Source organism: Hippopotamus amphibius, chromosome 15, assembly GCF_030028045.1.
Source record: "Hippopotamus amphibius kiboko isolate mHipAmp2 chromosome 15, mHipAmp2.hap2, whole genome shotgun sequence".
In the NCBI taxonomy this organism is placed as follows: Eukaryota; Metazoa; Chordata; class Mammalia; order Artiodactyla; family Hippopotamidae; genus Hippopotamus; species Hippopotamus amphibius.
Window position 1 is genome coordinate 20011101 of NC_080200.1, and position 20625 is coordinate 20031725.

General features: G+C 36.4%; 1 protein-coding gene across 1 annotated transcript; it reads right to left on the bottom strand.

Moving 5' to 3' along the window:
- Positions 1-475: 475 nt before the first annotated feature.
- Positions 476-1345, bottom strand: LOC130836101 (olfactory receptor 7A10-like). The gene has a single exon (XM_057708069.1). It carries the CDS (start codon positions 1343-1345, stop codon positions 476-478), a length of 870 nt encoding a protein of 289 aa, XP_057564052.1.
- Between the last annotated feature and the right edge of the window lie 19280 nt (positions 1346-20625).

A 20625-nucleotide genomic window follows, 5' to 3' on the forward strand; every position in this document is an offset into this window, starting at 1 on the left:
CACATAGTGAAAACTGTGGTCTCAGATTTTCCTGTCCTATAAACTTATAAATGGCCTAGGTTGCTGAGTGTGTGTGTGTGTGTGTGTGTGTGTGTGTGTGTGTTTTAATAGGGTTAGTACAACTTATGATTATTCTCCTAAGAACTTAAGGAACTATTAAATGAAATATTAATTGTCATTTGAGAAAAAAATGTTAAGAAATGCATGAAGTCCCATAAGATAAATGGGATGTCCATATATTTCATATACAATATTTGGAATAAAGTTGGAATATAGGAAGATAGAGAAGGATTTTTTTTTTGGATACCGGAGAAGGAAGAAACCTTAACAAAGTAAGTTAAATTGTATAGAGAAATGGAAGTCAAAGAAATAAAAATTCCACAAATAAACAGAAAGAGCAAGTTCTACTTTCAAAATCTGATTTAAAAAAAACAGCAAAACACAATTTCTGGCTCTGAGGTTTAGAGCTCTGTAATCAATGGCAGCTTTCCAGCCCCAGGACAATTATTCCTTTTACAGTTTCCTTCCCAAAGAATATTTTCAGAGCTTCTTGTATGTCTTTATTTCTGAGACTGTAGATGAAGGGGTTCAGCATGGGTGTGACCACACTGTACATCACTGAGTCCATTGCACTTGAGTGAGAGCTGTAAGTAGCAACAGAACTAAGGTACACTCCAAAGCCTGCACAATAAAATAAGGAGACAACTGAGAGGTGAGATGCACAGGTGGAAAATGCTTTATACTTCCCTTGAGATGATGAGATTCCACATATGGAGGAAACTATCTTAGAGTAAGAGTAAAGGATACCGTCCAGGGAACCAAAACCAAGCAGGACAGTGGCGAAATACATGACTGTGTCACAGATGAAGGTGTCAGAACAGGCAAGTTTGACCATCTGATTGAGTTCACAGAAATAGTGGGGAATTTCCATGCCTGGACAGAAGGACAGCTGTACCACCATTAAGCTTTGTAACAAGGAATACAGGAAACTCATAATATAAGATGACAGCACCAGGAGACCACAGAGCCGAGGGGTCACAATGACCATGTAGTGCAGGGGGTGACAGATGGCTACATAGCGGTCATAGGCCATCACAGTCAGGAGGAAGGCACCCAGTCCTCCAAATAATAAGACAAAATACATCTGGGTGATGCAGCCTTCATAGGTTATGACTTTGCTGTTAGTCTGGATGTTCCACAGCATCTTTGGGATGGTGGTGGAGATGAAACAGATGTCTACAAAGGACAAGTTGGAGAGAAAGAAGTACATGGGTGTGTGGAGGTGGGAGTCTGAACTGACAGCCAGGATGATGAGCAGATTCCCAAACACAGTGATCAGGTACATGGAGAAGAAAAGCCCAAATATGAGGAACTGCAATTCTGGTTCATTTGAGAATCCCAGGAGAAGAAACTTGGAAATATGTGTATTGTTCCTGGGTCCATAATGCAGGGGTGACACCTAGGAAAGAAACAATATATAATTTTCACAAAAATGGGTGTTACTAACATAGGCTGAGCATTACAATTAATATTTTGAAGAAAGGCAATATATATACACATATATATATGTTTTACATATCTCATCACCTTAATATTTCTTTGTGACATCTATCTATGAATTCTTGTGTCAAACTTTGTCTTATAAAAATCCTAAAATCCAATCTTGGGGAAAGAATATAAGCAAATATATTCCATACTAGGTGATGTCAGGTGCAGGTGCTATGAGGGAAAAAAGGTAGGTAGAAAGGAGACAATATGATGTTACTTTTTATGGGGAGTTTACACGACCTGCAAATAAGGTGACATTTGAAAAGAGAATTCAAGGAGGACACAGCAGGTGACAAGATGTTATCGGGTGATGTGCATGCCCTGTAGGGAAAAGAAACTATGCAACAAACCCCAAAGGTCTTCTTTCAGATATTCAAGGCTCAGAATTAAGCCAGAGTTTGGGGGAATGCAAGAGGGAGGATAATGAAGGCCTGTGTCAGAGGATGCTGGTGAATAAAGTGGCTTCCCTGCTATTGCTTAAACTTCAAGGCATGGGGAGTCCCTTGTCCATGTGTTGTTCTTTGCTCTCTGTCCCTTTGAGCCCAAAACAATTAAAAAAGCTGAAATAAACAACATATGCAAATGAGAAAAGAGTGATATCTATATGATATCAAGTCATCTTATCGATTCAGCATCCCACTTGAAAAATGAACAAAGAGAAATAATACAGAATTTACAAATGGAAATGTGCAATAGAGGGTGATTTTTTTTGACTGAAATGGCAAAAGACACTTCCAAGTCGTATTAAAAACAAAACTTTGCAGATCAGAAAACCTGGTATTGCATCTTGGATCTACCACATAGTATCTGTGTGAACTTCGAGAAAAAAACTGAATGATTCTTAATGTTTACATCTTTACAAAAGTAGTGGAAATAGGGATATTATCCTCCTGAGAGGGTTGAAAATCGATGTGAAAAGATTAGCATCATTTCTAACTGTTAGTAAATTAATGGTCGTCAGGGGTGATGATTTGTCTTGCTCAGTCCTGTGGATGTCAGGGTGGGGACCCTGAGGAGGCTGCTTGCTTCAGATGTTTGTCATAAAAAGGAAGTTGATGTTGCAAAGATGAAAGAGCAAGAGGGAGAGTGATGAGAGAAGATGTGAAAAAATGCCCAGGGGTGAAGTGGCTTCTCTGTGCTCCTGAAGCTTCAAGGCATAAACATCATCCATACTATGTACCTCTTGCACTTGATTGATATTGTTTTAAAGGGGCCCCCATGAGTGATAATGAATCCTCTCCTTGGTAACTTCTGTGTATTTAGTTCTGCCCTTCATGTTATGAGTCCCTTTGGAATATAAGCTCAGTGTGGGACTTCCATGCCCTTCCCATCCCCAGCCACACTGCTTAGGCTAGGAGTGGAGTTGATGCAAGCTGGCCAGATGAGTTTTCTTTCCCGTAAAGCTTTTAGAAATGCACCCAGAAATTCCAAATTGTAAACCTCCCATTGAAAAAATAAACCTGGACCTCTGTATTGGTATGGCCATTTTCTGCACTGTATTTAAATAAACATTGAAAATCTGTTTAATAGACACAGATAGAATGAGAAAGAACAATGAAGTGTTTGAGGGAAAAAGAAATGATCTCCAAAGTTCAGGTTTGCCCCTGAGGTTCTTAGGAAGAAAACTCTGCCTTAGTTCAGGTGGCATTCCAACCCTTATTACATCCCATTGATACCAGGTAAATAATAAAAACAAAAGTAAAATTGTCTAAAATCTGAACTAGTAATATTTTTATGGTGTCAAACACCTTATAGTATAAACATCCCAAGAGAAAAATAAACTTCACAAAAGGAAATATATAAAATACAAAAAAATTTGTGTTTTACATTTTTTATATTCGTTTCCATTATGGTTTATCATAGGATATTGCATACATGGTGTTTTGATATCAAAGTGTATAAGTCTTGCTTTTCCTATGTCAATTCCATGTTTTTTTTTTCCTTTTTAATCAGTTGGCTTTTATATGGTCTGATAGGATCTGAGCCAAGCCCCTTTTTCCCATTTCTTAGATGGTATCTTTTTTTAAAATTAATTAATTTATTTATTTATTTATTGGCTGTGTTGGGTCTTCATTGCTCCACATGGGCTTTCTCTAGTTGCAGAGAGTGGGGGATACTCTTCATTGTGGTGCGAGGGCTCCTCATTGTGGTGGCCTCTCTTATTGCAGAGCACGGGCTCTAGGTGTGTGAGCTTCAGTAGTTGTGGCACATGGGCTCAATAGTTGTGGCTCATGGGCTCTAGACCGCAGGTTCAATACTTGTGGAGCAGGGGCTTAGTTGCTCTGTGACATGTGGGATCTTCCCAGACCAGGGATCGAACCCATGTCCCCTGCACTGGCAGGTGAATTTTAACCACTGCACCACCAGGGAAGTCCCTCAGATGGCATCTTTTAATCATTATTCTTGAGATTTTGGTTGCGATCTCTTTTTTCACAAATTCAATGGTTACACTGTAGTCTTGCTTCTGGACTTTATCCAGCATGCAAAAGCCTCCCCAGACTGTGTCCTGTGAATCCTGCACCACAATGATAATCCTATATTTTCACATGAATAATTTACTTATATGATTATGCTCAAGGACATTGTGTCATAACACATTTATTTTATTTTACAATCTTCGCCTCTATACTGCATGATCCAAAACCCTGGGACTTCACCTGCTGTGCTCACCTTTGTATTTTCACATAAGTGTGTGAATATATGCACACTTATATTAAACACATTTAAGAATATGAAAAGTTATGAAATAAGAGGAATGAAGAGAGAATGAAAACAAGTTTAAGAGAGTGGATTCAAAACAACTTTAGTAAATTGAATGGGGAAACAAGCACTAGTGAAGAAGATGAACTTTCTCGTCACTTTCAGATATCCTCCAAAAAAGTCACTGAGCTTATGATCTCAATGTATTTCAAATAAAAATATGGAAAGAAACATACAAAATCTAAAGATGGGGAGACCATCTTATATAAGGCAAGAACCTTAGAACTAAGAAGGTAGACCTATTTACAAAATTTAAAAGATTATTTTCACCAAAAATATGCAACCAAATATCAGTTGGGAAATAATAATTTTGAAATTAATTTGAAAGGTTTAAAAATGTAGAAAATGGACATATGACATATGGACATTTAAAAACAATAATAGGCAAATAAATATATGATCAAATACATAAATCTTTGATGAAATTCAGTTATAGTTTACAAAATCAACCATAAATCTCTTTCATATCCATCAGCCTGAGAAAACACTAAAATTTCTGACAAAATGATTGGGTTTGGAACTTGTAAACAAGTATCATAGGGTTAATCTCTAATTTTGATGACTGAAATATGAAATGTAATAAGGTTGGAAAACAGCAATAAATATTAAAAATACAGATATTCTTTACTCAGGATATCTGAGTCACAGCACTTTTAACATTCTGGTCCAGGCTGTTCTCTGTGGTAGTGTGATTCCCACACATTGTAAGGTGCTTACTGCATCCCTGGTCTCTACTTACACCTCCCTATTTAACATCCAAAACTGTCTCTAGACATTGCTTATAGGCCCTGGGGGAAAAATATTGCCTCTGGGTAGAACTTGAATTTTAACATAACGATCTTCAAATATTTTTGTGTAATTGGTGTAATAGAAATGTATTGAGAAAGAATATGTAAAGCTTTCAAAGTGTGAGTAGCACAGACACACCATGAAATTTTATGCAGACATTGAAATAATGAATCAGCATTACACTAGTGCATTGGAGGCAAGTCCATGAGGTATTACTGAGTAAGAAAGAAAAGTGGAAACAGGTAGAATAAAAAACTGCACTAAAGCATAATGAGCGCCTAGAATGTGCATAAGATTCTATTCCTGCATTTGTATAAAAGTACATGAATATGCATGTGTGAATATATAGGAAGAGAAGTTTTAAAAGACTAAAAGAACTAATAGAATAAGAAAACTCAATAAGAATGAAGTTAGATTAAATTAGTGGTGTCAAAACAACTGTATGAGGGACTTCTCTGGTGGTCCAGTGAGTAAGACCATGCACTCCCAATGCAGGGGGCCCAGGTTCAATCCCTAGTCAGGGAACTAGATCCCACATACATGCAACTAAGAGTTCTCATGCCACAACTAGAGTCCATGTGCTGCAACTGGGAGCCTGCACACAGCAGCGAGGACTCTGTGTGCTGCAACTAAGGCCAGAGGAACATAACTAAATAAATAATAAGAAAAATAGTATAAAAAACAATATGAAAAAATTGAATGAGAATCTAAAATTAATTTTACAAAGACATAAGATGGTAAAAATTTAATAACATCAACATGGGTTGCCAACTCCAATTAAAGTTTCAAAGACTTGGAAATGAGAGAATGTAAGGGAAGAGCTCTTAAAATTGTGAAAGAAGCATTATCTAAGTTATAATTTCAACTGGTATAAAGATATTTGGATTCATATATATGTATGGAAGGTAAAGTTGATCTTTAGTCAAATATAATAAGAATGCCTTACATAAGACAGTCAAAGATTATGCAACTTTTGTGTATCAATCTGATCATGAAAGGCAAAAGGAAACAATATGGAAATAAGGAGTTGTTAAAATATTGTAGTATGTATGAAAGGCGATTGGTTAGCACTAAGTACATGGAAGGACATTCACTTTCCTTTTTGTTTATAGAAGGAACTTGCAATTAAAGAATACTAAAAGTGACAACTCAGGTTTTCAGTTAGAAAAAAATGAAGACATAATAGGACTGAGTGATAGATTTGATCATACACTATTAATAAACACACACAATCCCTTACATACATGTCTATGCAGACATAACTCAGGGTTAAACAGCAAAGTTGGTGAAAATTCATTTGTTTGCTTGAAAGAATGTCATTGAAAACAAAAATAAATTAAAAAAAAAAAGAAAACACCTGGGACCACTTTAAAAATAGAAAGAACTTGTACAGACAATTCACAATAGAGAAGAGAAATGAACAACTAACACACAGATACATTCAGCTTCACAGGTAATAAAATGATTGCAAAATAAATCTATGTAGCATCCTCCTTTTTACTTATCAAATACATATTTTCATATGAATACTCAGAGTGAAAGGTGATAATGTGAAATTAATGTCTCATGAACTGTTGTTGCAGGCAATATTTGCAAGCAATGCACTGGTCTGGATCTTTCTTATGAGTAGGGAAACATTGTCAAATGTGCCCCATCTTAACAATTAAAAAAAAAAAAGAAAAACACTTTTTTTTTAACTATATTTTACCACAAAATTCCTTGGATATGTTTTACTTTTATTGAATATACTGTATGTCACCCATTCCACAATCACCACTGTGTTGCTGAGTTCATGTCCACTTCCCTTTTTAGCACAATAAATGCAAACAACTAGCAATCTCTTAGCCTTGGCCCCAGCAGGTGGCTTTCAGATGACCTCAGCTATATTTGTGTGGATTTGATTTTCTCTGACCCTGCATTACCTCCTGGACTCTCCGACTCACCTGGTTGGGAACTCTGAGAGGAAGGTCACTGGCTGGAAGTCCAAATTCCTCCTGGATGGTTGATAATGGAGACTGAAGCTCTGGCCCCACAAAAGACAGTGGCAAGGAGGCTGGCATTGGTCTCCCAGCCAAACACAGGACTCCAAAAGCAACAAGCATGCCCCATCCAGCCCAAGGTTGCACAGGCTGAGCAACTGCTGCAGGGGAGATATTTACAGCTCTCCATGTCTGCTCATTAGCATACTTCCTTCTTTTTACTTCAAGCTCTAAGCACATGATTCCCCTGTGGGACACTGGTCTGAACAGAAAGGAGATGTCCTGGAGATTCTGTGTTCCCAAGAGACCAGGTTAGAAACAGTAAATCCAGTGTTCATTAGCTCCTCCTCATGAATTCTGCTGACTTCCTGAGGCTAACGTCCCAACACTTATCCCAAACCTGATTTAAGATTTTCTCCCTATTTCAGACTACAGTCTTTCTGGTTTAGATCCCTTGAGTCTTCGAAACAATGACTCGTGGTGGAGACACACCCCCTAATAGCTACAGAAAATTGCTATCCTCCTCTTCAACAAGGACAAGGGGGAGAACTGTGTTCCTTTTATAAAAACCTTGAGCCCTGCACACCTCAGCTGGATGACATATTTGCCACAATAATTACGAATTTCAAAATTATGTCACAAATTAAGAGTTATCATTTGTTTCCTCATACTGAAATGTTTGTTAATTGTAAGGAATATATTTAGATTTTTTTTTTCTGAGCTTGGAATTGGAAAGTAAATAGATTCTTCCCTCAGGCATCAAGAATAAATCCTGCCCTGAAAACATGTTGATTTTAGCCCAATGAGACCCACTTCAGGCTTCTGACTTCCAGAATTGTAGGAGCATGTGTATTTATTTAAATCACTAGTGTGATATTTTTACACTAGCATTAGGAATTGAATACAAACACGTATCCAATAAAATTTTGTACAGAAAACTGAGATTACACTTCTGAACGCATTCATTTAGCTTCCCCTGGGTAAAGACATTTTGTTTTGTAATCCCATCTTAAGTAGAAGAGAACATTTAAATTCAATTTGCAGATATTTAGCCTCTTTAGCTGGTAGAGGTGTTCCTCATTGCATAAATGTAAATGTGCTTCAGACTGCAATGTCTCTGAGGCATAAAGATAGGAAAAGTAATTATTTAAATTTTTGTTTACCATTTAGGTACATCTTTGTGTTTAAATTTCTACATTATTTGATTTCATATTATTTCAATATTTCATTATTTTTGTAACTATTCTTTCCAACTTTCTCTTACATTTCCTTTCACCAGAAAATATGAGACTGCATGCAAATGTGTGTGCATATGTTTATTTGAAATAAAAATGTCTACAAATAAACACACACATACACAAGATGTTCAGCTTTGAACCTTTTATTTGGACCCATTAAAACATATCCACACATTTAATTTATTTCTTACTATATTTGTCTGAAGTTATGTTTGCTACCCCACATTTACTTCAGAAACAGAGCAATAAGTCTCAGGGAGATTAAATTTATGACAATTATTTTTAAAACACCATTAAAGCTTATTGTGCACCTTTTTGAGTTATACAAAAACAAAACTGTGCAGTATGTTCTGTTTTGTAAAGTTTCTCTAAATTGTCAAAAAGTACTTTTTAAATATGTGCAGTTTACAGTATGTAAATACTTATAATAAACTAATTAGAATGACATAAAATTTAGCAGTGCATGGATCAGAGAGGAATCCGGACAATAGGTAGCTATTTCACACTGAGCTGTGGTAGTGGAGATCTCCTCTGCCTGTGAAGAAAGAAAATATGGATGTAGGGACACTACTACTAAATTAAAGCAACTCACACATGATGCTGTTTTCTCCAATAAAACATAAGATAAAATAGATAAAGAAGTAGCAGAAATTGATCACATATTGGATCAAGAGAGAAGGGCACCATGACCACATACTACATCATGGATGAGACGTAAAAGCACAAGGTAGAGACCCACATCTGACTATAGACTCAGGAGAAGCACAGCAGAGCTCATGACAGCTCCTCACTTTACAATCAAATAATTTTGCTTTGGGATGGCTTGTTATGCAGCTTTAACTGGTACTTAAAGTGAACAGAAGTGAGGACAATTATAATAATCTGTTGCTGCCGGAACCTGCCGGCAAAATCGATCAGGTCCTTAGGCAAACACGACGCGGCTAAGAAAGAAAGAAAGACAAACACACAAAGAATGGGGTCAAGAGGATCAGAAGCCCAGAACTCAGAAGCATTCTAGGGCAACTGACAAACTTCTTTATTATACGGCGGCTTTTTATACAGCTTCAGAAAAGGGGAATATCAAACGAAATGGCTCCTTCTTTGTTATAACTTGTTTTATCTTCAAGGGCACCAGGAACTTGCGTAGTAGCTTGTACCGTACATCCTGTTAATGGTCTCAGAATGTACTTACACGATAAGGAGTCTGTGGGCGCACGTACTGCAGCCCAAGGGATCACATGCTCTTTGTTTAAGCACGTACTCAAAGGTCAGGGGTGGCAGGACAGAGAGCTATGTTTGTTTTACACAAACCCTTGAATTAAGGCAGCTCCCAGAGCCATGTCCGAAGAACAAGACCCCTTTTCCAGGGCGGCTCCCCGCATATTGCTGCTGATTTTTGGCATGTTATCATATTTGAAGACAATATTCATGGTTACTCTGTTATTGAAGTTTTTGTGCATTTGTTTGTTTTTTCAGACAACTGTACTGAAAAGTGTCTTATTGGGGTTCCTTTCCATGTAACCAGGAGAGTTTGGAACGACATGCATTTTTTGTGTAGGAAAACTGTTAACCCTGATTCACATGACTGGGTAGGAATTCAAGTTCTCTCCTGAGACACGTTTTGACCAGAAAGATGAAGAGATTCCTGACCATAAAGGAGATGTATAATGGAAGATATCAATAGTGATTATTCACTACCCCTTTAGTGATTGTGACAACAGTTTGAATCAGGGAGTTATTTCATTTAGAGCAGAGCAAGGAGCCATATCATCAGCAATACTGACAGTTTTCTAGCAGAAACAGGGAGACAGTTTAATAAAAATATTTTAAAACTTGCTAATTTATCCTTCACCATATATATAAACTACCTTACACAAGGACACCTATCCTGAAAACTCCAATGAGTAGATGTACAGCATATAAAATATTTTGCATAGCAATACACTGCATGATTTAAAATTTTTCATCCATCATATTTAAGGTTATCTCTGCTCTAGGTCATGTTAGATCACTTTGTTTACTACAATGTGTCTTTCAATGAGGACTCCTCTTGGAGACGTATTTGATTATCGGTTTTTTTACAGGGACTACAGCAAGTGCTGTAGGTATTGACTAAGTAAGAGAACAGGATCCTAATAAAGAAATAAAGAGATGAAAACCCAATGACCATCTCTAAAGCACACTATTGGCTGAAGTTTACATTTTCAGGAACAGAAGTGAAGGTATTGCTATATAGAGGGTTAATATACACATAAGTGGAAAATTGTGATTTTAGACTTTCTTTTACTATACAATTTTGTAAATGGTCTTAGTCGCCAAGTTTATTTCTCCCATAGCAGTAGAACAACTCATGACTAGCCTTTTACTGAAACAAAGTAAAAATTATCCAGTATGATATATGCTATTTGAAGAGAAATTATTCTTTAGAAACACTTTTTCGTCCTTGGGTAAAAAGGAATTTATAAGTATTTTTAATCAATGGCTGGAATAACTTTCTGAATGTAAGAAATCTAAACAGAGAAGTCATTAGACATCAGAGGGACTACAAAGCTCAAAAAAGTGAGGAACTTTATTTATTTATTTATTTATTTATTTATTTATTTATTTTTAAGCTTGTAATTTTTTAAGCTCTTTATTGGAATATAAATGTTTTACACTCTTGTACCAGTTTTTGAGGTACACCAAAGTGAATCAGCCATATTTATACATATATCCCCATATCCCCTCCCTCCCACGACTCCCTCCCACCCTCCATGTCCTGGCCCTCTAAGGCATCACCCATCATCGAGTTTATCTCCCTTTGTTATAGCAACTTTCCAGTAGCTATCTATTTTACAGTTGGTAGTGTATATATATCTATGCTACTCTCTCACTTCGTCCTAGCTTCCCTTTCGCTGCCCCCCCCCCCACCAATTCTGCATCCTCCAGTCCATTCTCTGCATCTGAATCTTTATTCTTGCCCTGTCACTGGGTTCATCAGTACCATTTTCTTTTTTATATTATATATATATATATATGAGTTAGCATATGGTATTCATTTTTCTCTTTCTGGCTTACTTCACTCTGTATGACAGTCTCTATGTCTACCCACCCCATTACATATAGCTCAATTTCATTCCTTTCAATGGCTGAGTAATATTCCATTGTATATATGTCCCACATCTTCTTTATATAGATAATTTGGAATAAAGGCTCTGTTCCTCTTCCACAGTCTGATCGTACAATTACAAATCTGATTCTGAAGATTTGATTTCTGCAATCATGTGTACGTCTTCAGCCCTAGAGAAAATGTCCCTTTTATGATACTCTTTCAAATAATCTTTGTTTTTGTTTTTGTTTTGTTTTTGAAATTTTTAATTGAAGTAAAATTGTCTTATTTGCATTTCTCTAATAAGTAGCGATGTTGAGCATTGGTTCATGTGCCTAATAGACATCTGTATCTCTTCTTTGGAAAAATGCCTATTCAGGTGTTCTGCCCATTTTTTGATTGGGTTGTTTTTTTTTTAACAGCTTTATTGAGATATTATTCACATGTTATATGAGTCACCCATGTAAAGTGTACGATTGACTTTTAGTATACTCACAGATTTCTGCAACCAAAACCACAATCAGTTTTAGAACATTTTCATTACCTTAAAAAACAAACCCTAAACCTATAACCAGTCAAATCCAATTTTCCCCAAGCTCCCTAGCCCTAGGCAGCCACTAATTTACTTTCTATTTGTTTAGATTTGCTTGTTCTAAATATTTAATGCAATAGAAAGTGTATTCTGTCAAAGAGCATTATGTCAAAGAGTATTCTGCTTATGTTTTCTTCTAGGAGTTTTAGAGTGTCAGGTGTTACATGTACAACTTGAAACCATTTTGAGTTTATTATAGTGTGTAGTGCCAAAAAATGTTCTAATATCATTTTTTTAACATATGGCTGTCCGGTTCTCTTAGCATCACTTACTGAATAGATTGTATTTTCCTGCCACATTTTTCTTAAATTAATTGAGCAAGGGTGTGAGTTTATTTCCAGGCTCTTTATTCTGTTCCATTGATATGTGTCAGTTTTTATGCCGGTACCATGCTGTTTTGATTACTGTAGCTTCGTAGTATAGTCTGAAGTTAGGATGGGTGATACCCCTGCCTTCTTCTTTCTTTCTCAAGATTGCTTTGGCATTTCAGGGTCTTTTTTGCTTCTATATGAATTTTAGGATTCTTTGTTCTAGTTCTGTGAAGAATATTATGGATATTTTGACAGGGATTTCCTTAAATGTACAGATTGCTTTGGGGATTATGGACATATTAATTATACCAATCCTTATCAAAATACCCATGGAATTTGTCACAGAACTATGACAAATAATCATACAATTTATATGGAATAGAAAAAAGAACCCAAACTGAAAAACAATCTTGAGAAGAAAGAACACAACTGGAGTTATCATGCTATCTGGGTTCATACTATACTAGAAAGCAACAGTAATCAAAATAGTGTGATATTTGCACAAAAGCAGACACATAAATCAAGGTAAGAGAATTAAGAACCCAGAAATAAATTCACACTTATATAACAAATTAATTTACAGCAAATAAGGCAAGCATATACAATGGGGGAAAGACATTCTCTTCAATAAATGGTATTAAAAGAGTGGACAGCCAAATCCAAGAAAGAAAGAAGGAAAGAAAGAAAGAAAGAAAGAAAGAAAGAAAGAAAGAAAGAAAGATTAAATAAAATAAAAAGGATATATATATATATATATATATATCATACCATACACAAATATTAACTCAAAATCGATTAAAGACTTGAATATGACAACTGAAACCACAAAACCACCTAGAGGAAAATACAGGCTGTAAGCTCCTTGATGTTTACCTTGGTGATGTTTTTTTCTTTTTTTTTTTTTTTTTTGGTTTTGATACCAAAAGCCAAGGCAACAAAAGTGAAAATAAATAGTCTATAGCAAAGTAGAAAACTTTCGTACTGGAAAGGAAACCATTAACAGACTAAAAAGGCAACCTAATGAATGGGATAAAATATTTGCAAATCATATATCTGATAAGGGACTAGTATTCAAATTATACGAAGAACTCATATAATTCAACTACAAAATCCTAAACAATATGATTAAACATGGGAAGTAGATCTGAATAGACATTTTACAATGAAGACATACAGATGGTCAATAGGTACATTAAAGGATGCTAAACATCACTAGCCTTTAGGTAAATGCAAATTAAAACTGCAATGAAATATCAGCTCACAACTTCTAGAATGGCTAATATATAAAAATAAGAACTAATGAATTTTGGTGAGAATGGGCAGAAAAGGAAACACTTGTGCACTGTTGGTGAGAATATAAATCCATGCAGTCACTGTGTAAAACAATACAGAGGTTCTTCAATACATCAAAAGAGAACTACCATAAGATCCAGCAATCCCATTCCTGGGTATTTCTCCAAAAGAAATAAAAACCTAGATTTTTTCCATTTATTTATTTATTTATATTTTTTAATTAAGAAATTACATTTTTATTGGAGTCTATTTGATTTACAATGTTGTGTTAGTTTCAGGTGTATAGTAAAGTTCATCTGTTATACATATAAATATATCCACACTTCTTATGATTTTTTCCCGTGCAGAGTACTGAGTAGAATTCTCTGTGCTGTATGTTACGTCCTTATTAGTTGTCTATTTTGTATATGGTGGTGTGTATATGTCATTCCCAATCTCTCTTTTTATCCTTCACTCATCTTTTCCATTCCCCCCACCCACGCCGGTAAACACAAGTTGTTTTCTACATTTGTGACTCTATTTCTATTTTGTAAATTAGCTAATTTGTATCATTTTGTTTAGGCAATAGCATATAATATTTGTCCTTCTCTGTATCACTCAGCCATAAAAAAGAATGAAATGATGCCATTTGCAGTAACATGGATGACCCTAGAGATTGTCATACTGAGTGAAGTAAAACACTAATTTGAAAAGATGTGTGTATCTCTATGTCCACTGCAGCTTTATTTACAATGGGCAAGCTGGGAAACAAAGGAAATGTCTGTAGATAGATGAATGGATAAAGAAAGTGTGGATAAAGAAAGAATAATACATGAATTTCATTCAGCCATAAGAAAGAATGATTGTCTTGTCATTTGCAACAACATGGGTGGATCTCAGGGCATTAAGCTAAGTGAAATAAGTCAGACAGACAAAGGGAAAAACCACATTATCTCACTTTTATATGGAATCTAAAAAATAAAAATAAAAAAATAAAACAAAAACAAAAGCAAGCATATGGAGATAGAGAACAGATTGGTGGTGCCTGAGCCAAGAGGTGGGGAACAGGCAACATGGGTGAGTGGTGTCAAAAGCTTCAAACTTCAGGTATAAAATGTGCATATCATGGAAATGTAATGTACAGCATGGGGACTATAGTTAATAATACTGTATCTTATATTTTCATGCAGCCAGGAGAGGGAATCTTGAAAATTTTCATCATGTGAAAAAAATGTGTAAATATGTAAGGTGATGAATGCTAACTTGATTTATTGTGGTGATTAGGTTGTGATACACACAAATATCAAATAATTATTGTTGTACAACTGAAACAAATATAGCATCATGTCAATTACATTTCAGTTAAAACAACAAAAAGAACAAAATACAACAACTACAAAACAAGGGCCAGTTCATCCAAAATATTGGCTCAAATCTGAATCACAAGCATTATGGTACCTGGCAAATTGTCCAGGCTTCCTAGCCTATAGCATTATTATCAATAGGCTGATACTGAAAGGCTACTATGATACAGTCCACATTATCAGAAAGAGCAGTTAAGGTAGTGATGTAAAACAGAATGACAATCCCAAAGTGAAAAATGAGGTTTCATATTTTCCCCTGCAATGAAATTACATACGTGGTTTTAGATATCAAGTATAATTTTATTTATGTGAGTAATAAAACTCACAATTATTTGTTCAGGAAAACTAGTGAAAATTATGTGGTGGGATATATGTCATTTGAAGATGATATATTATTTTTAAGAAATCCAAGTTGTTCCATTAAAGATATGGAAATTTCCAAATAGTTCTGATCCAAGTTTGAGAAAAACTTTGGGAATGGAATGTATGAAAATGGACCAAAAGAAACACTGCCTATATATCAGACAGAGCAGGAAGTTTAATAAAGTGAGTTACTGAAATTGTATAGAAGAGTTGAAATCAAAGAAATAAAAATCCCAGAAAACAAATGGGAGCAAAATATATTCTGCACTGAAAAAAAAAATCACAATTTCTTGTCCCAAGGCTTTGAGTCCTATAACCAAGTGTACTTCAAATCCAGGACAGCTGTTCACTTTATACCCGTCATCCCATAGAGTCTCTCCACAGCCCTTCTATGTCTTTGTTCCTCAGACTATAGAGGAAGAGTTCAACATGGGTGTAACAGAACTGTACATTACCAAGGCTATTGCACTTGAGTGTAAGCTGTGGATAGCAGCAGAGATAAGGTACACTTCTAGTACCAAATGATAAAAAAGGGAGACAATGAAGAAGTGAGATGCACAGGTGGAAAATGCTTCATACTTCCCCTGAGTTGATGAGATTCTGCTTATGGAGAAAACTATCTAGGGGTAAGAGTAAAGGATACCAGGTGGGGGACAACCAGAAAGCAGTCCAGTAGAGAAATACAAGAAGCTGTCATTGAGAAAAGTATCAGAACAGCCAAGTTTGACCATCTGATTGTGTAGAAGGACAATCATAATATTATTAAGCTTCCTAACAAGGAATTTAGGACACCCAAGATCCAGGACACCAGCACCAGCAGTCCACAGAGCCAGGGGTTGATGATGACATTGTTGTGCAGGGGGTGACGTGGCCAAGAGGCAGTCATAGTCTGTCACTGTCAGAAGAAAGTTGTCTCAACCTTCAAAGAGTGTGAAAAAATACTTCTGGGTGATACAACCTGCATATGTTATTGCTCTCTGTGTGTATATCCACCAGCATCTTTGGGATGGTGATGGAGATGAAACAGATGTCTACAAAGGACAGGCTGGAGAGGAAGTAGTACATGGGGGTCTGGAGGTGGGAGTCTGAGCTGACAGCCAGGATAGTGGGCAGGTTTGCAAACACAGTGACCAGGTACATGGAGAGAAAAAGTCCAAACATATACGAGGAGCTGCAATTCTGGTTCATTTCATAATCCCAGAAGAAGAAATTTTGAAATCTGGGAATCATTGCCTGGTTCCATGTGATGGTGATGGCTAGGAATGAAATTATTAAAATACCATGTTAAAATTTCAAGAGTAGGCATCAGTAATATGCTACAATTACAATACTATGTAGCAAAAAGCATTTATAAAAGAGAGTGTGTGGGCATGTTATTTTTACTGGGAGTTCATGGAAGATCTACAGCCTAGGGGACATTTGAACAGAGGCCTCAAGGAAACTTGGATGGGAAACAAGAGATTATCTGGGAAAGTGTGTTCTCAGCAGGTAAATGAGAAAGGCCCCAAGGAAGGCACTTTTTTCCGACGTTCAAGTCTCAAAACATAGTCAGTGTGGTAAGCAATGAGCAAGAGGGAGAGTGATGAGAGATGGTGTCAGAGAGTTTTGAGGAAAGAGGTGGCCTCCTTGCTAAAGCTGAGGCTTCAAGATACAAAGAGTCCCTTGTTCACACTCTGTTCCTTGTATTTTATTAATTTTGATTTCAAGGCATCTTGTGACTAGCCATGGTTCCCCTCCTTATCTTCATGTTTTGTTTAACATTCTGTCATTGGTCTCTTATGGGTAACTCTAGAATATATGGGGTCAAGTATCCAACTCTCAGAACTGCTTGTCACCCACAAAATACACACACACACATCACAGAACACTTTGTGACCTTTTGCGAGTAGGCTACTACCAGGGTCTTCTCACACTGAGGCACAGTAATTGGCAAAGAAATTATACAAATCAAGCCTTCAACATCAAATTACCATTACCCCAAAGAACAAAGAACTAGTGTCCAAATTACAGCTGTGAGCCTCCCTCAGACATGTGAACTTAGTGCTCCATTTTAATATGACCATATTGTGTTCTATATTTAAATAAATATAAAAAATCAGTTACATACATAGAAATAAAAGAAAGAAATGGACATAGGTTTGAAAAAAAAGTCTAATTAGCTCAGGCAGTCCCGGAGAGATTGTAAAGAAAAGAAAGCTTCATTGATTCTGGCAGCATTCCACCCCCAGTTATACCTCCTTGATTCCCAGAACAACTAATAAAGCAGCAAAAACAATCTACCCAAAAAATAGAGGAGTCTTGTATTTACAAGGTCAAAACATCTTAATAAATGAACATTCACTAGAAAGATGAGCAAATGAAATAAATTCACAATTTACAAAAGTAAATACACAATGTATGGAAATAGTGAGAATTTTAAAAATGAAACATTAAAAGTCTTCTGAATGATGTTACATGCAAAATTCTGAAATCAGTAACTGGATTTTGAACCTTGGATGTAACACAAATCAGCAGTTTGAAAACATTTAGCGAGACATCTAATCTGTTCCAAATGTTAATATTTTCACACAAAGAGTGGGCGTAATCATATCCGACTTCTTAAGTTGGTTGATAGATGTAGTCAATATAGGTAAAAAGTTTAGCATAGTTCCTTCCTGTTAGCTTATGAATGGTAATTATGGGTAGTTATTCTCTTTGTTTAGTTGTGTGTGTGTGTCCATAGGTGTAGTTGTGTGTTTGCAAGTGCATACATGGTTAGTCCCTATGTAAATGGCATGTTTACTGTGAGACACAGTCAAAATTTTTGAATCCACTGCAGTAAAGGAAAAATTAGTGTTAAAAGAAGGCCAGTTTCTACTGATGAGGGAAATGCAGTACGAGTGAAGAGCCCATGAGAAGAGCCAGGTTGCAGAGAGAAAGGCAGCCAGTGGTGCTGAAGGGACCTCAGACTCAGGGCACCACACTGGCCGCTCCACTTGCTTCATCACGGCGCCCACCTCAGGCCCCTGATCTGACTTCTATTTCTGGTCCTGTTCCAAGTTTATAAGACCACACTTGCTTTTGTATGTCCCAGTAGTGGGTTAGCCTGGCCCTTATCTCACTTTTCTTTGTGCTATTCTTCCTTTCTTATTCTTGGGGCTTGGACTTTGATCTTTTTTTCTGACAAATCTAATGGGCACCAGTCCTGATTCTCTTCCTCATCAAACATGCAATGACCTCCCCAGACCATCCTCCATAAACTCTTCTGTATTCCATAAGAATCTACCCCTTTCTTTATAGGATGTTTCCCTGTCTTCCTTATGTCACACAAGCATTTACTTCATTGCTCTTTCCTTTCTCCTTTATAATGTATTATCCAAATGAGCAGGGACCTCACCTGCTTTGTTCACTTCTGTGTTTTCACAAAAGTGTGCATTTATATAGCAACAAATGCTAAGAAAATGAGGATCCATGAAATAAATAGAATGATTGGGAAAACAAATCTATTTTAATAATAATGTATTCAAACAACTGTAGTAAATGAATGAATATCTCATACTAACATCGCAAAGAAAATGTACATAATAACAATAATCATATAAATATCTGATTTAAGATGAAATAGACAAAATCTTGAAAATGAAAGAAGAGGCAAATAGGAAATAAAAGAATAGGAAAATATTTTTAATATATAGTGGAGGAAGCATTATCTAAAGTTACAGTTTCATCCTATATATAAACGAAGTCTATCATGCTCCTTAAAAAGATGTGGAATCTTTTGTTGAATACAAAAGAATGTGTTCTACAACCTGGGAGATGATTGCTATTTTTAAAAGGACATTTAATCACAATACATAAAACATTAGAAATAAGGAAAATTGGATGTTAAATAAGAGAGCAATGCGCATAAAAATCTATTCCTTACTACTAAAAACACAGAACTTTCAATGTTTAAAAGTAATTAGGGGAGCACAACATGACCAAGTGATAGATTTGATCCCACACAATTTATAAACTCTCACATAACCCCATATATGTGTGTATACATACATAAAGTAATTAAATGGCATACAGCAAACTTGGTGGAAAAAAAGCATATTTTTTTAAACAATGCAGTGAAATCAGTAAAAACACTCAGATCCCAGTACACAAAAGCAAAGTACTTGCAAAGACAATTGCCTAGAGAATCTAAATAGCTAATGAAGTCAGAAATATATTTAACCTCTCAGGTAATGAAATAACTGCAAAGAAATGCTCCTTGGCATATCCCTTTATGCATATTCAATGCGGTGTTTTTTATGTGAGTACAAATGTGGGAGGCAATACTGTGAAATGCATGTCTCAAGAAGTCCTGTTGTAAGGTAGTATCTGCCCCCTTGGCTCTGGATCCGTCTATAAATACAGAACATGTTCAAATACATCCCATCTGAAAAACTTCACTGCTCATGTCTCCAAATCTAACACTTTGCCTGCCTGCTCCCCTGAGCTGCAAAATCCCTCAAATATGTTCCAATTTTACTGGAACATTTTATGCCTCCCGCTTCTTCATCCTCATCCAACTGGAATTCAATTCCCATGACTTAATTTTCAACAATAATACTTGTATTACTGAGTCCACAGACACTTATCTTTTTAATACATTCAATGTATCAATTTTATTTTATTTATTTATTTTGGCTGCATTGGGACTTTGTTGGGGCGCACAGGCTTTCTCTAGTTTCAGAGAGCAGGGGCTACTCTTCACTGCTCTGGGTGGCCTTCTCATTGCAGTGGCTTCTCTTGTTGTAGAGCAGCGGCTCTAGGCACATGGGCTTCAGTAGTTGTGGTGCATGGGCTTAGTTGCTACGAGGCATGTGGAATCTTCCTGGACGAGGGATAGAACCCTTGTCCACTGCATTGGCAGGCAGATTCCTAACCACTGTGCCACCAGAGAAGCCCCAATGTATCAATTTTAAATCATTATTCAACGTAGAAAAATGAGGCAATCTCTTGGCCTTTGATTAGATACTTAAGCACTCAAGTGATTTTAGGTAAAAGTCTCCACTTACTTTCTCTCTGACTCTTCCCTGAAGTTCCTCCTGGTCTGTGAGACTTATTTGGATGGAGTCTCTGAGTAGAAGGTTTCAGTGTGGAAATCCAATGTCTCCCTAGATGGTTGATGATGGAGACGGAAGCTCTGTCTTCAGACAGGACAGCAGGAAGGAGTGAAGCATCCGTTCTCCAGCAAGATTTACGACTCTAATAGCAGCTACCAGGTCCCATTTGCCCAAGGTTGTACACGCTGTGAAAATGCAGCAGAGGAGGTATTTACAGCTCTCTCTGTCTGCTCCTTAGGTGCAGTT